Source organism: Lissotriton vulgaris, chromosome 3_1 (assembly GCF_964263255.1).
Source record: "Lissotriton vulgaris chromosome 3_1, aLisVul1.2, whole genome shotgun sequence".
Classification (NCBI taxonomy): Eukaryota; Metazoa; Chordata; class Amphibia; order Caudata; family Salamandridae; genus Lissotriton; species Lissotriton vulgaris.
Genome location: NC_141689.1, coordinates 1827571172 through 1827584396, shown reverse-complemented (window position 1 = coordinate 1827584396; position 13225 = coordinate 1827571172). Strand labels below are relative to the sequence as shown.

General features: G+C 44.1%; 1 protein-coding gene across 3 annotated transcripts in view; it reads right to left on the bottom strand.

Annotated features, from left to right (window-relative positions):
* Positions 1-2413: 2413 nt before the first annotated feature.
* Positions 2414-13225, bottom strand: part of ARHGAP10 (Rho GTPase activating protein 10) — a 1108509-nt gene continuing 1097697 nt past the window's right edge. For 2 of the 3 annotated variants that reach the window (XM_086962271.1, XM_086962272.1), the window contains one exon: positions 2414-4791. In XM_086962271.1, the coding sequence (XP_086818397.1) occupies positions 4703-4791 (89 nt within the window). In that variant the 3' untranslated portion in view covers positions 2414-4702. The remainder of the gene's footprint in view (positions 4792-13225) is intronic. The other variant, XM_086962274.1, reaches the window with a different exon arrangement.

Sequence of the window (13225 nt, the reverse complement as noted above, 5' to 3'; positions counted from 1 at the left end):
TAGGGTGGGAGACGGTCAGGGGGCGGGGAAAGCAGGGAGAGCGGACCAGGTGCTGCAGGTTAGTCGGGCAGGGACTCCTGGGAGATGGAGTCCCTGCGGCACCGTTTGCAGCCCTGCTGCAATTCCAACCCTCGCCTCAGCCAACCTTAGCGCCACAACCCCAGGTCCATTGCAGGCTCCCGCTGCTCAAGGTCCGCCAAGTACAGAAGGGAGAAGAACAGCAAGCAGAGTTCCAGTCAAAAGGCTCCTCACAGGGAAAGGTTAATGCAAACAGTGTGGACTATTAACAACATTTGCAAAATAAAAAACACTAGAGCAGTAGAGACCTACCTTTCTAGGTAAAGAAAAGACAAACCAAGCATGCGTAAATACAGACTGAAACGACACGACCTAATCCCTGATGGAAGTGTAGCCTTGTAAATGTGTGTAATTGCATGCAAGCACACCACCCCCTTGCCCATTAGCTATGCCACAACCTAGTCCACGCTGAGACCCCTTGCCCTCCAGCCCCACTCTGTCTCCCAACCTGCTGCCTGAAAAGCTATTTACTTAAGGAGAGCACACCTTTCGGTTCTCCTTTCAGGATGACTTGACCTTTGTCCCAAAAACCTGGACATGAGCCTAAAATTAAGGAAAGCGTTGGGACACCAGGACAGTCCATGGAAAATCGGGAGTATCCGGGGCGTCCAGTCACCCTATCCAAGATGCACCTGTGTACTGCTGAGTGGGTGTGGCTCGCTTGCTGCCCTTGCTCTGTGTTTTGGATTTGTCAAGCAACCCCTGTGATTTCAATGACTTTACACTAATGACAGCACTTCCACTCTGAAAACTGTCCTAGCCTCACTGCCTACAGTAAGCCAGGCCGATTAGCTTTGCCAAGGTTTGTTAGCAGTAACAACACTGAGAAGCTAGAACTGAAACGTTTTCAGTTCTGACACTGAGTGTGGATTAAACATTACCAAGATCTGTTGAAGGAGTAGTAGTCTCTGGGGTAGTCATTCACTCCAGTTCTCCCCTTCACTCCTCTGCAGCAGCTGACAGCGCACGTTTTTCTCCACATGTCGGATTCTCCATCTGCATGTTTAATCCTCTGCAGCTTGCACCCCGCAAGTGCTTCTCGTATTCGCTGTAAGCATTACGTTTTCTTCTACTTTCACCATGTCCATATTTAAATAGCTTGCACTTCCTTCACATTTTAGCCCATACACACAATTATGAGGCACATGAGTGCATCCCTATGTGCACGCGGCAGAGAGGTCAAGGATCGGTTGTTGTGTAGGTAGGCTTTATGATGCGCTGAACCTCGCACTGCCCCAGCCTTAACAGTAGGTCACTTTTCACAACCTCTTCTAAACACTCATTTGCAGCTTAGCTCGCATAGATGACCCAGTTCAGTCAGAACAATACCAGACAAGCTGCGTTAAAGTGACAAACGCAACATCACAGTGTGCGTATGTTACAGCACTGTCTCTGAAGGGTCTTTAATGAGAAAGGCTCGAGACGGAAACATGAAGCACAGCATTTTTACAATGTGTCTAAACAAGATCGGTGCTGAAAATGAGTGGTACGCGCGGGCTGTAAGAAATGGAAGGAATGCATCTGCCACCCTCCGCACCCCTGCTTGCTCCCGCAAGCAAACTGCTGTGGGAGTGAACCTTTGCTAAAGCGGTGGGACATGCGCCCGCCTTTAGCCATTTGCAGGCTACGAAAACTAAATGACACAGGCAACAACCAACCTAATTCGTGGGGGGGGGGTCAGACTCACACAGAGAAGTTTAAAGTGCGTACAAGAAGCCTCGCAGAGCAGCGCATGCGCGCTGCCTCAGGCTCGACCTAAAAAACTGCACTAACTCAGAATGTATAGAAACATGCAGAAGGGTTCTAGCTTTTCTCTATCTCATCAGGGCAAAACATAAACAGGTTCTGTCTGTTGGTCATTGTAAGCTTAAAAATAGAGCAGAAGAAAGAAAAGCAATGTTGCTTTAACAGCTACTTCAATTATGCTCCGTGACCAGACCTGCCTTTCACCTTGGCTGCTGGCTCTGGCAGCACCACTGTGACATCAGAACTCGACTTATAACTAATGATAGTCAAGATTTGGCATCTTTTCTTTATAATCGGCGACTGGGTGCGTCACAAGTCACCTAATATAAAGGAATTGGAAACGGCATTTATACAGGGATTATAGAATCCGATGTATTAGAAAGCATTTACAGTCAGTTAAACAAACTTTAACTTTTACGCGCACCCCACCACTTTCAAATGTCATCAGCCGCCACTGGGAATGCAATGCAATCCCTATATAATACAAAAATATGCCACTTCTGTCTCTCTCCCTTTGCATTTCGCCAATCATGACAGTTCTGCAGTAAGCCACACTTGAGGACAATAACAGCTTGAAATTGTCACTGACTTTTTGAACAAAAAACCTTTAGTTTTTAGGTGATACAAATATTTTAGAAAGCCAATAAAAATACAAGATTTTTAAAAACAAAACAATCATTGGCTTTTTTTTTAACCATACAACCACAAGACACGTTTAATTGTAAACAAAACTTTTATTTCATACACATGTTCGCATTTAGAGGGGCAAGTTAAAATACTAAAAATAGTGCTAAGTGGATGGTGTAAAATCTAAAATATATTTTTGTGTGTGTCCGACCTTTGTAAACTATAAAGTAGAATGCCACACAATGGTTCAAGAAATACAATAACTTATGCCCTTCAGAATACTTTAGATGTAGTGCCAGCCAGTTATTTCCGTGAAGTTGAAGTATTGCAGCGTAGTATTTTATGGGAGGGCAGACCTCGTATTGCTTTAGCTAAGCTGACGTTCTCCTGGTGTGATGGAGGTGTTGCCCTCCCAGATATTAAACGATACTACTGGGCTTCCCAGTTGGCCGCGATCAATCATGGAACATATGGCCCTGTTGCAGATCCTGGTTACGCTATGGATAGATGACTCCTCCCTGGAGGTAATTACAATAGGGCACTGTACACTAAGCCAACGTAGTTGGATTTGACAGAGCCAACTAAGCATGCTGTGCGGATCTGGAAGGACAAACTGACGCTAGCCACCCCACTGTTTGGTTCAGAGAGGCTGGGTAAGCTTTGGAAGACGAAAGGGTTTGAAAAGTGGGATCTAATAGGGATCTCCACTATTAGAGATGTCTGGGGCAAGGGGAGGATCAAGTCATTTGAGGAAATGCAGGCAGAATTTGAGCTGACAGGATCTGGGTACTTTCGGTACGCTCAAATTAGACACTCACTACGGGCGTCCCTGCCCGTGGATGGGGACATACCGGAAGCCTCACCTCTTGTGGATAGAATTTTAGACGGTCACCTCCCCAAAAAAAACAATCTCCCTGATCTACAAGAAACTAATCAATCACAGAGCGGATCAGCTCAGGGAGTTGAGGGATAAATGGGTGTGAGTTGGAATAGAGCTTGATGATGAGGACTGGCAATCGGCTGTGTCCTCTCCAAGAGTTGTTGCCATTCCCGCTCGGCTGCGGCTCATTCAGTTAAAGACATTGCACAGGGTCTATATTACAGGGCCCCGCCTGGTGCAGATGGGGTTGACTGATGCCGATGGTGTAGGCGGAAATGTGGTCTGGTGGGGACGTTCCTTCATATCATTTGGGAGTGTTTATATGTTGCTGAGTACTGGCGTGGGATTCACAACACTGTACATGATGTGGTGGGGGTCTCCTTACTACCAGAGGCAAGGAGATGCCTCCTAAACATATGGGAGCCCACAGACATTAACTCTGCACAAACACAATGGGTCACCTTAAGGTTTATGATAGTGAAAATAAATATTGCCCAGCTGTGGGATCCGGACAGCCCCCCACCCTTGAGAGTTGGAAAAATGATTTGGATTGGTGTATGATCTCGGAGTAGACTGTTAACACGGCAAGAGGCCACCCTCGAAAGTGGGCCTCAGTGTGGGGACCCTGGAATAAATATTGAGGGGAAATCTGTGTACCGCCTAGAGATGCCGTCTTTGAAGTACCCCCATCCCCGTAAAGTTTTTGATATGTCTGTATTTTGATTTCCTGTACCTCCGCAGATGTTACATTGCCGATAACTTGACTCCTTTGTACTGTGTTCTGTTTTGATGTCTAGTTCAATAAAAAGAATTGTAAAAAAAAACAGAAATACAATAACACACTTAAAAATGCATTCCTGTTGCCCCTTAGATGCTCACTGTTCTCCTGATGCCCTTTAGAAAAAAAGGCTCTTATGCTAGTCGCCCACTTAGGAACAGTTTAGCTCTTTTCATAACCACAAAACAGCTTAATAATGACATGATCCAATGTAAAACTCAATATAAATATATATATGTATTGCCCATAAAATCATAAATGCACAGTGTATTTGTGTGTGTGTTTGTGCATGCATGCGCTCATTGAAAACCTAAGCTGCCTTTCTTGTCATCATGCAGCAATTACAATAAGAAAAGAACAAAGAGGCAATTCTTTACAAATGCACGTTTTGCTCGCACTAAGAATTCATTTTGAGTTCACTAGTTCTATAACATTTCTATTTGGCAACATAGTGTGTCATCTCTTAGCACAGAGTCATCGTTTCAGTTTCCCGCTCTTTGATGATAATAACCGTCACAAAAAACACAACGACAGTGACTGCAGCAAAATTCCATGGATACCATGTACACCTTCTGGACATTAAATACACCTAACTAAATCCACTGGACATAGTTTTGCGGAATAAGTCCTCTCCTGCCATTCAGAGTTCCTTCCAGCCATCCGGGTTCTCTCGAAAAGTGCACTAATAGAGAAAGAAAAATGGGATGAGAGAAGAACACGTTGAAATTCTTTTTTTAAGTTCAAAATATGTTATTGACATTTTTTTCATAATAAACAATAAGCAAGACATACAAAAAAGAATAATTCGAAAAATCTAAAACAGTATATATATATATATAAAACACAATATTTTCCTATTTCAATTCAGTAGATATGAGGTAAAATGTAATCATAGACAAAACAAAAAAAAACAAAAGGGGAGGAGGGGAGGGAACTATGAAATAGCAAATTAGTATTAATTTATAAACAGAGCTACAATGCAATATCAATAAATACAATAAAAGAACAGTAAAAGGGGAACAAACAATAAATATACCATTAATTTGATAAATAAATGTCAACAGGAATCCAGAATGAATGATAGGAAATAGAATTATAAGAAATCCCAGATAGTGATAACTGTGCACCTCTTCTTGTAAAAATAACCCATGACCACTAGGCATGAACTGATAACTTTGAAACATCTTTCCAACAGCTGGTAATGGATTTTATCGCAGCTGAGATTAAGAAATTAAAAAGTTTACATTCAAGATCACTTAAATCCTTCGATAATGTAACAGATTTGCATATTATAGTTTATATGAAATGTCTTAATGAATATTTAAAATCTTTTCAATAATATCCCAAACTTGTGCCCAGAATTTGTAAATTAAAGGACAAGCAAAAAGCATATGCTGAAGTGAACCAGGATGCAAATTACAATGCCAACATGCATCAGATTGAAGAAGTTTAGCTTGAAATAAACGTTTTGGAGTCCATGAACAATTGAATAAAATATATGAATTTGTTTGAAAAAGCGAAACAGGTAACCATCCAGATATATTACTAAGCCATATATTTTCCCATAAATCAATAGACAAGGAAAGCGATAATTCATTATTCCAGAATGTTGCAATTATATTTATGTTACTACCTAAAGTATTGGACAATGTTTTATATAAAATAGAAACAACATGCAAACTCGTTGATATAGTTTGGATATAAATGGATAAATCAGCTTGAAAATTCGAAGATATAACTTGTGAAAAAGAATCTAAAATTGAATTACATAAATATTCATATTTTATAATTTCAGAATTAGCTAAACCAAACTTTGGGCCCTATTAGGATGGCGGACAGACCTGTGTCCGTCCGCCACCCCAGAGGTGGAGGGACCGTCCGCAGGGGTAGCGGCGGTCCCTCCATGCAAATTAGGATGTGACCGCCACCCTGGCGGTCACATCCTGTATGTTTAACATTGCGGCGGGTGCTGCTTGAAGCAGCACCCGCCGCAAGGTTAAAAATGCAAGCAGTGCATTTGCATGCACAAAGTGGCAGGCACCGGGCAGTGCCTGCCGCTTCGTGCATGCAAATGCAGGGGGGTACCATAGGTACCCCCCCATCTGCACCCCCACCCCCCCTTCACCCTGGGGGCCCACAACGGGCCCCCAAAGACAAGACCGTATGCCTTTTCATGGCGGCATTGCCGCTGTGGAAAGGCATATCCCTAAGCAAATCCTAATATGGCTGGCGGTGTCTGATAGACACCGCCACCATATTAGAGCTTTTCCGCCGCGGTCTCGCGGCGGAAAAGCGTCGGACGGTCTTGCCATCCACAGATGACCTCCCCGCCATCCTAATCTGGCGGGGGGTCATTTCTCTCAACGCAGCGGTGAATCCGTATCCTCCGGGCCGGCGGTGGCTTCCGCCGGCCCAGGGGATGCGGATTCACCCCAATCGTAATCAGGCCCTTTGTAAAGTCTCAAACAGTATAAAGTTTTTATTAGAATAAACATCTTTAAGGTAAACAATACCAGCTTTAATCCATGAAAACCAAAAACGAATATTTCTATTTAGTTTAATGACATTGCTATACCACAAATACAATTCAGCAGTATTACATATGGGATATTGAAAAATTGAATCTATATCATTGAAAATCATTTTATTAGATTTGATGATAAACATTTTATGGAAAACTGAAGCTTTGTTAGACATTGTTAGCAGAGTAGGTAATGGAAAAGGTTTCACAATGGATTTTTCAATATGGAGCCAAGTAGGTGGATTATGGAAAAAAGATTAACTAAACCATATGGCACTTTGTTTTAAAATAAAAACTTTATGATAAAGAAGAAAATCTGGCATGCCAAATCCAGCATTACATTTAGGCATTTTCAATTTATTATAACTAATACTGTGTGTTTTGTTATTCCAAAGAAATCTGGAAAGAAGTTTATCAATATCTTTATAAAATTTTAAAGGAAATTGAGTAGGATTCATGGCAAGGGTGTAAAAGATTTTAGGAGCTACATTCCTTTTAATAGACTCCATTCTACCCCACCATGAAAGATGTAATGAAGACCATTTAGCCGTTTTATCTTTAATATATTTTAAAACAAAATCACTATTTAAAGTTAATGTCGATTTTATAGAAGAAGAAAATAAAATACCTAGATATTTTAATTCAGTTTTTTACCAAATAATCTCATTCATGGGAATCATATCAGGAGTACAGTATACATTTAAAGGAAAAAAATTTGTTTTGTTACTATAGAATATTTCGTGATTATTTCTATTAATGAAGGAAATGAGGATAATGGGTCACTGATGAATAAAAGTACATCATCGGCATATGCTAACTTTTTTTTTTAAACCTTTATTTTCTTTATGCACAATACACAGCTGTCTGCCTACAACCCAACGGGCCGGCCGCTATGACATTTAAGCAGTATAACATCTCACAATGGGGATCCCACCTTGCATGCGGTTCAAGCGACCCTCAGTAGTTCCATGTGCATAATGTAAAATCAAAAGACAAGCATAGTAGGTTTCAGTTTTAAATTTTGATGAATTGAACGTACAACAAAAAACACAGACACATGGCAAAAGTCAATTTCAGGGATTCAAGAGGAAAGGGCAAAAAATCCGATTGTCATGCAATAATGAAGCACATATCTCGGGATGACGGGCGGCGAGCAGTTCAATAAATACACATTATGACAGACAAGCGTCCGGAACGTCAGCTAAGGGGACAGTGAAATATCAATGGTGTAGTCCTGTGGGGGAGTGCAAATATTTCCACGGTAAGCGCTCCATTGGGACCAAATTCTGCCCCATTTCTTAGGTCGGCCCGAGCAACATAGACCGTCTTTTCCCTGAACATACACCAGTCCATGTTCTCCTTCCAAGCCGTTATCGAGGGTTTTCTATGGGAACCCCAGAGTTGTACAATATCCCTCTTAGCAACCATGTTACCAAGAGTCGCCCAAAAAGTCTGGGCCGTATTATAGTCTGTCGGTTCCCAAACATTAAGAAGGCACCGTCGGGCCTCAGGCAATAGAGAGACCCCGGTGACCCTTTCCATAATCGCATGCACTCTAGACCAGAAGGCAGACACCTCAGGACACTCCCAAAAGATATGCAGGAAGGTACCACTCATACCACAGCCACGCTTGCATAACCCATCAAGAGAGTAACCCATTCACACCAGACGCGTACCAGTCACATATACTCGATGGAGGATCTTCAACTGTACGAAACGGAGGCGGGCAGGTATGGCCACCTCCTTAGGAGAGGAGACGGCCATTTGCCAATCCTCATCATCGAGTTCCAAACCGTCCGCGGTCCATGAAGCCCGGAGTCGCTCAAGCAGATCAACCCTGTTTATTGATGAGTTTTTTGTAAATCAGGGATATAGTACTGTCCGGCACATGGCCATCAAGAAAGCGATCCTCTAGCGGCGAGGATTGGGGCATCTCCGTCCCCGGGGGGAAGACGGAGATCAAGGCATGTCGCACTTGAATGTACCCGAAGTGTTCCTTGTCGTCAAGCTCATATTCTATTTTGAGCGCCTCAAAAGTCTTAATACTACCTTTGGACCAGAGATCCTCCACCTTGCTAATACCAATCATGTCCCATTTAACAAACCCTTTCGTTCTCCACAAATTGCCCATCAGAGTCATACAACGGCGTCACTCGGGTTAACCTATCGCTCCACCCCATAGCAGCATTCGCGTCTCGCCACACTCGCACAGCACTTTTCGTGGGGCCAGTCAGGGCTCGGAATGGGTCCTTAGAATACAGTGCCCTGTTAAAATTCCCACCTGGCAGGAGATGTTTATCCATAGCAAAGGCAGGAGCATGACCGGGGGCGTAGGTTACGTGATTAACCGCACATAGCTGCGAGGCCCAGTAGTAGCGTCTGATGTCAGGGAGGGCGATACCACCATCGTACCACGGTAAAGTGAGTTTGGGTAAGGAGATAGGAGCACGCCTGTCCCAAATCAGTTGTCTCTGAAGGCTCTCAACCTCACGAAAATACCCGGGAGGTATGGGATCAAAAAAGTTCTGAAGTGCATACAGGAACCTAGGGAGCGACATCATCTTAAAAAGAGTTGCACGCCCCAATGGGGAGAGGGGCAAGCAACGCCACCGTGAGACGTCAAGTTTAAGCCGCTGGAGAGGAGCGTGAAGGTTACGGTCGTAACGGATGGTGGAGTCCAAGGAGACATGAATCCCCAGATACTTAAAACTAGTCTCGACCACCTGAATCGGGAATCTACGGGGCAACGGAGGGAGATCCCCAGCCAGAACATAAACACAGGATTTAGTCCAGTTAATAACAAGACCTGAGTTCTTCCCGAAGGAGGTGAGAACATCAAAAAGCACATTAAGAGACTTCCGGGGTGAGGTGAGATAAAGAAGAATGTCATCTGCATATAGCGAGACACGATCTTCAAAGTCAGGGGCCCACTGGATACCCCTGATCGAGGGCTCCCAACGAAGCCACTCGGCCAACGGCTCCAGGGCGAGGGCAAAAAGCAACGGAGACAGCGGACAACCCTGACGGGTGCCACGCCCAAGTGCAAAAGAACCAGACACCCTGCCATTCACCACCACCTGGGCTAGTGGTCGTTCGTAAAGGAGCTTCACCCAGACGATAAAATTCGAGCCGAAACCAAACTTGGAGAGAGCTGCCCAGAGATAAGGCCATTCAATTAAATCAAAAGCCATTGTGGCATCGAGGGAAGCCAAAATGGCCGGTTCAGTCAGAGTTCCAGCCCTCGTGAGAACTCCGTGGAGTCTCCTAAGGTTAAGGGCGGTATTTCGATGCGGGATGAAACCGGATTGATCCGGATGGGTCAAGTCGCCGACTACCTTAATCAGACGAGTAGCCAATAATTTGGCAAGTATCTTGGGCTCAGCATTAAGCAGTGAAATGGGTCTGTAGGAAGCACAACAATCACGTGGTTTACCTTCCTTGTGGATGACAATGATAGTGGCAAGGCGCTGGCCAATAGGAAGAAGGCCAGTATCGAAGGCCTCGAGAAACATATTTCTCAAATGAGGCGCCATTTTGTCAGGCCGCAACTTGTAGAGCTCAATAGGCAATATATGCTAACGTTTTAATGATAACATCTTTAATATTGATTCCTTTAATAGCATCACATTTTCTTATAGAGATAAGAAAGGGCTCAATACCGATTAAAAACAATAGTGGAGAGAGGGGACACCCCTGACGTGTACCTCTAGAAAGGGAGATTTGATCCGAAACTTGGCCATTAATAAATAGACGTGCAGTAGGGGCAGAATATAAAGCTGAAACCATACGAATAAAAGTGTCACTAAAATTAAAAGACGATAACGTATGAAATAAAAAGTGCCAATGAAGTTTATCAAAGACTTTTTCAGCGTCTAAAGCCATGACACCTTAAGGACTATTCAACGTATGACCTTGTTCAATGACATGTAACAAAGTTCTAGTAATATTAGCTGAACATCTGTTTTTCATAAACCCAGATCTTTTTTTTCTTTTCTTTGTAAGACCTTTATTCGTAGCACAAGATTGATACACAGCCAGGAGCCTACAACCCTGAGGCCGGCTGCGTTATTATTAAGGTGCGTTCCAATGGTGATATTACACAGCCATATAGCCGACAACATCTGTCCGGCGGCGTAAAGCACATAAATTAGGTCTTGTTTTTTTATAAATTTTGTTGGTGTATTAGAACATACACAGAAAAGAACAATAAGTAACCCCAACAACAAGACCTTCACAGTTCATTTGTCCACATCAGAAAGTACAGTGCAAACATAACGTTTCATCCTTCCTGAACACATCGCCCGCCAACCCCTCCTAGCTTTAATAGACTCGGCCCTTAGAACAGACATCAAACAGTGTTACTCAGTGTCACTCTCCACCGTGGTCAAATAGTCAGTGAGATATAACCAAAAGTCTTTCGGCCTGGATCGCATTGGTAGGCTCTCTTCGTATGTTAAGAGTTTGTCCCTACAGCTGGACATATCTTGTATCCATCTGATTGTGGTGGGTACCTGTGTAGTGTGCCAGCATTTTGATACCTGCTGTTTGGCTAATAGTAAGGCGAACGCACAGAATTTACGTTTAGATGATTTGAGCTGCGGTATAATGCCCAACAAGCAAAATCGGATTGTGCAGTCCACCGCAACCCCCACCATTGCAGACAGTTTAGTGATCACCTCTGCCCAGTATTCCTGAATCCTGGGGCAATACAAGGCTAGATGGATAAAATAAGCCCCCTCTGCACCGCATCTCTTGCTTCTGGTGTCATCCTGCATGCCGTATCTACACATGCGTGCTGGGGTGTAGTATGCCTGGTGTATATATTTGAAATGTATGATTTTGAGATTACCATTAGGGGTAAGAATTTGTGTTAGTGCACACGTCTGCTCCCAGTCCTTCTCTGTCAAGGGGTTGTCTAAAACCAAGTCCCATCTAGCCTTGGCCCTTTCCGTGGACTGTGGAATCTCAGCTTGTGCAGAGGTGTACAATCGTGACGTCAAGTGCGACAGGTCCTGAGTGGTGATAATGAATTGTAAGGTGTCTAGGCTTGCCGGTTCTTCAGGAAAGGTAGGGTATAATTCCATCATGGCTCTCTTCAGTCTGTAATGCGTGAAGTAAAACATCTGTGATTTGTTGTGTATGTACTGGAGTTCCGCAATGTCTACGAATCTACCCTCGTTAAATAAGTCTCCCATCTGTGCAATGCCCACCTGCTGTAACAACTACATCCCCACCTTCTTGCTTGTGACAGACAGTGCAGAGTGATCATGTAGTGGCATGTTTCGTGCATACAGCGGGGTTTTGTGCGCCAATCGACCAAGTTCGTGCCACGCCTTGACGGTAGTGTCAATTGTATTGATGTCATGATCGTGCAGTGGTGGGCGTTTATACGCGAGGATGGCCGCAAGAGGGACAGGATTTGCATCGCCTTCTTCAATCGCTGTGTGAGTAAGATAGGGCACTAAGTGATACCAATAAGCTGCATATTGTGCCTGTGCACACAAATAGTACAGTTTAAAATCTGGCACTCCAAACCCTCCTCTGGCATAAGGGAGTGTCAACGTCTGGAGTTCAATCCTCGCTTGTTTGCCTGCCCAAATGAGTTGCAGCACCAATGTCCTAATGCGACGGAACACTTCTCCTGGGGGGGTAATGGGGATATTACTGAAAAGATACAGCAGCTTAGGCAATATATTCATTTTGACTATTGCAATACGGTCTGCTAGAGACAGCGGAAGCTGTATCCAGCGCTTCACCTTATCCTCCAGTTTGGAGATTGTCACGCCATAGTTTGTGTGAATTACTATTTCTGGATCTCTATGGAATAGCACTCCCAAATAACGCACCGGGTCAGTCTGCCACTCCAAGGGGTAGTCAGTATCAAAGGGAGTCGTAAGGGGAATAATGTAGGACTTTGACCAATTGATTGTTAGCCCCGAGTGCCCGCCGAATTTGATGTATTCCCTCAACAGTTGGTTCAGGTGTTCGATCGGGTTGCGAACGTAGAGCACCATATCATCCGCGTACAATGATATGTGTAGTGGCCTAGCGGGAAATTGCAAGGCAGATGATTTATAGTTCTGACGGATAATGCAGGCTAGGGGTTCCAATGCCAGGGCGAAAATCAGGGGAGAGAGCGGGCAACCTTGTCTGGTACCGCGTTCCACTGCAAAGCTGTGGGATAAGTACCCATTTACTGGGACCCTGGCTCGTGGTTTAGTGTAGATTAGGGACACCCATTGGACACACCTCTTAGGGAAGCCCATACGGTGTAGAACCGCAATCAAGTAACGCCATTCAATAGAATCGAACGCCTTTGCAGCGTCCAGCAGCACCGCTACAGCCTTCGTTGTGGGTTGGAGATAATGGGATAGGGTGAACAATGTCCGGGTATTATGGGACGTGGACCGAGTTGGGACAAATCCTGCCTGGTCAGGTAACACCAAGTTGGTCATCAGTGGTGTCAATCTCATAGCCATGATCTACGCCAGAATTTTGGAATCAACATTTATCAGTGATAGCGGCCTATAGGAGTCACATTGGGTCGGATCCTTGGATGGTTTCAAAAGAGCTATGATTACCGCTTCTCGGAGCG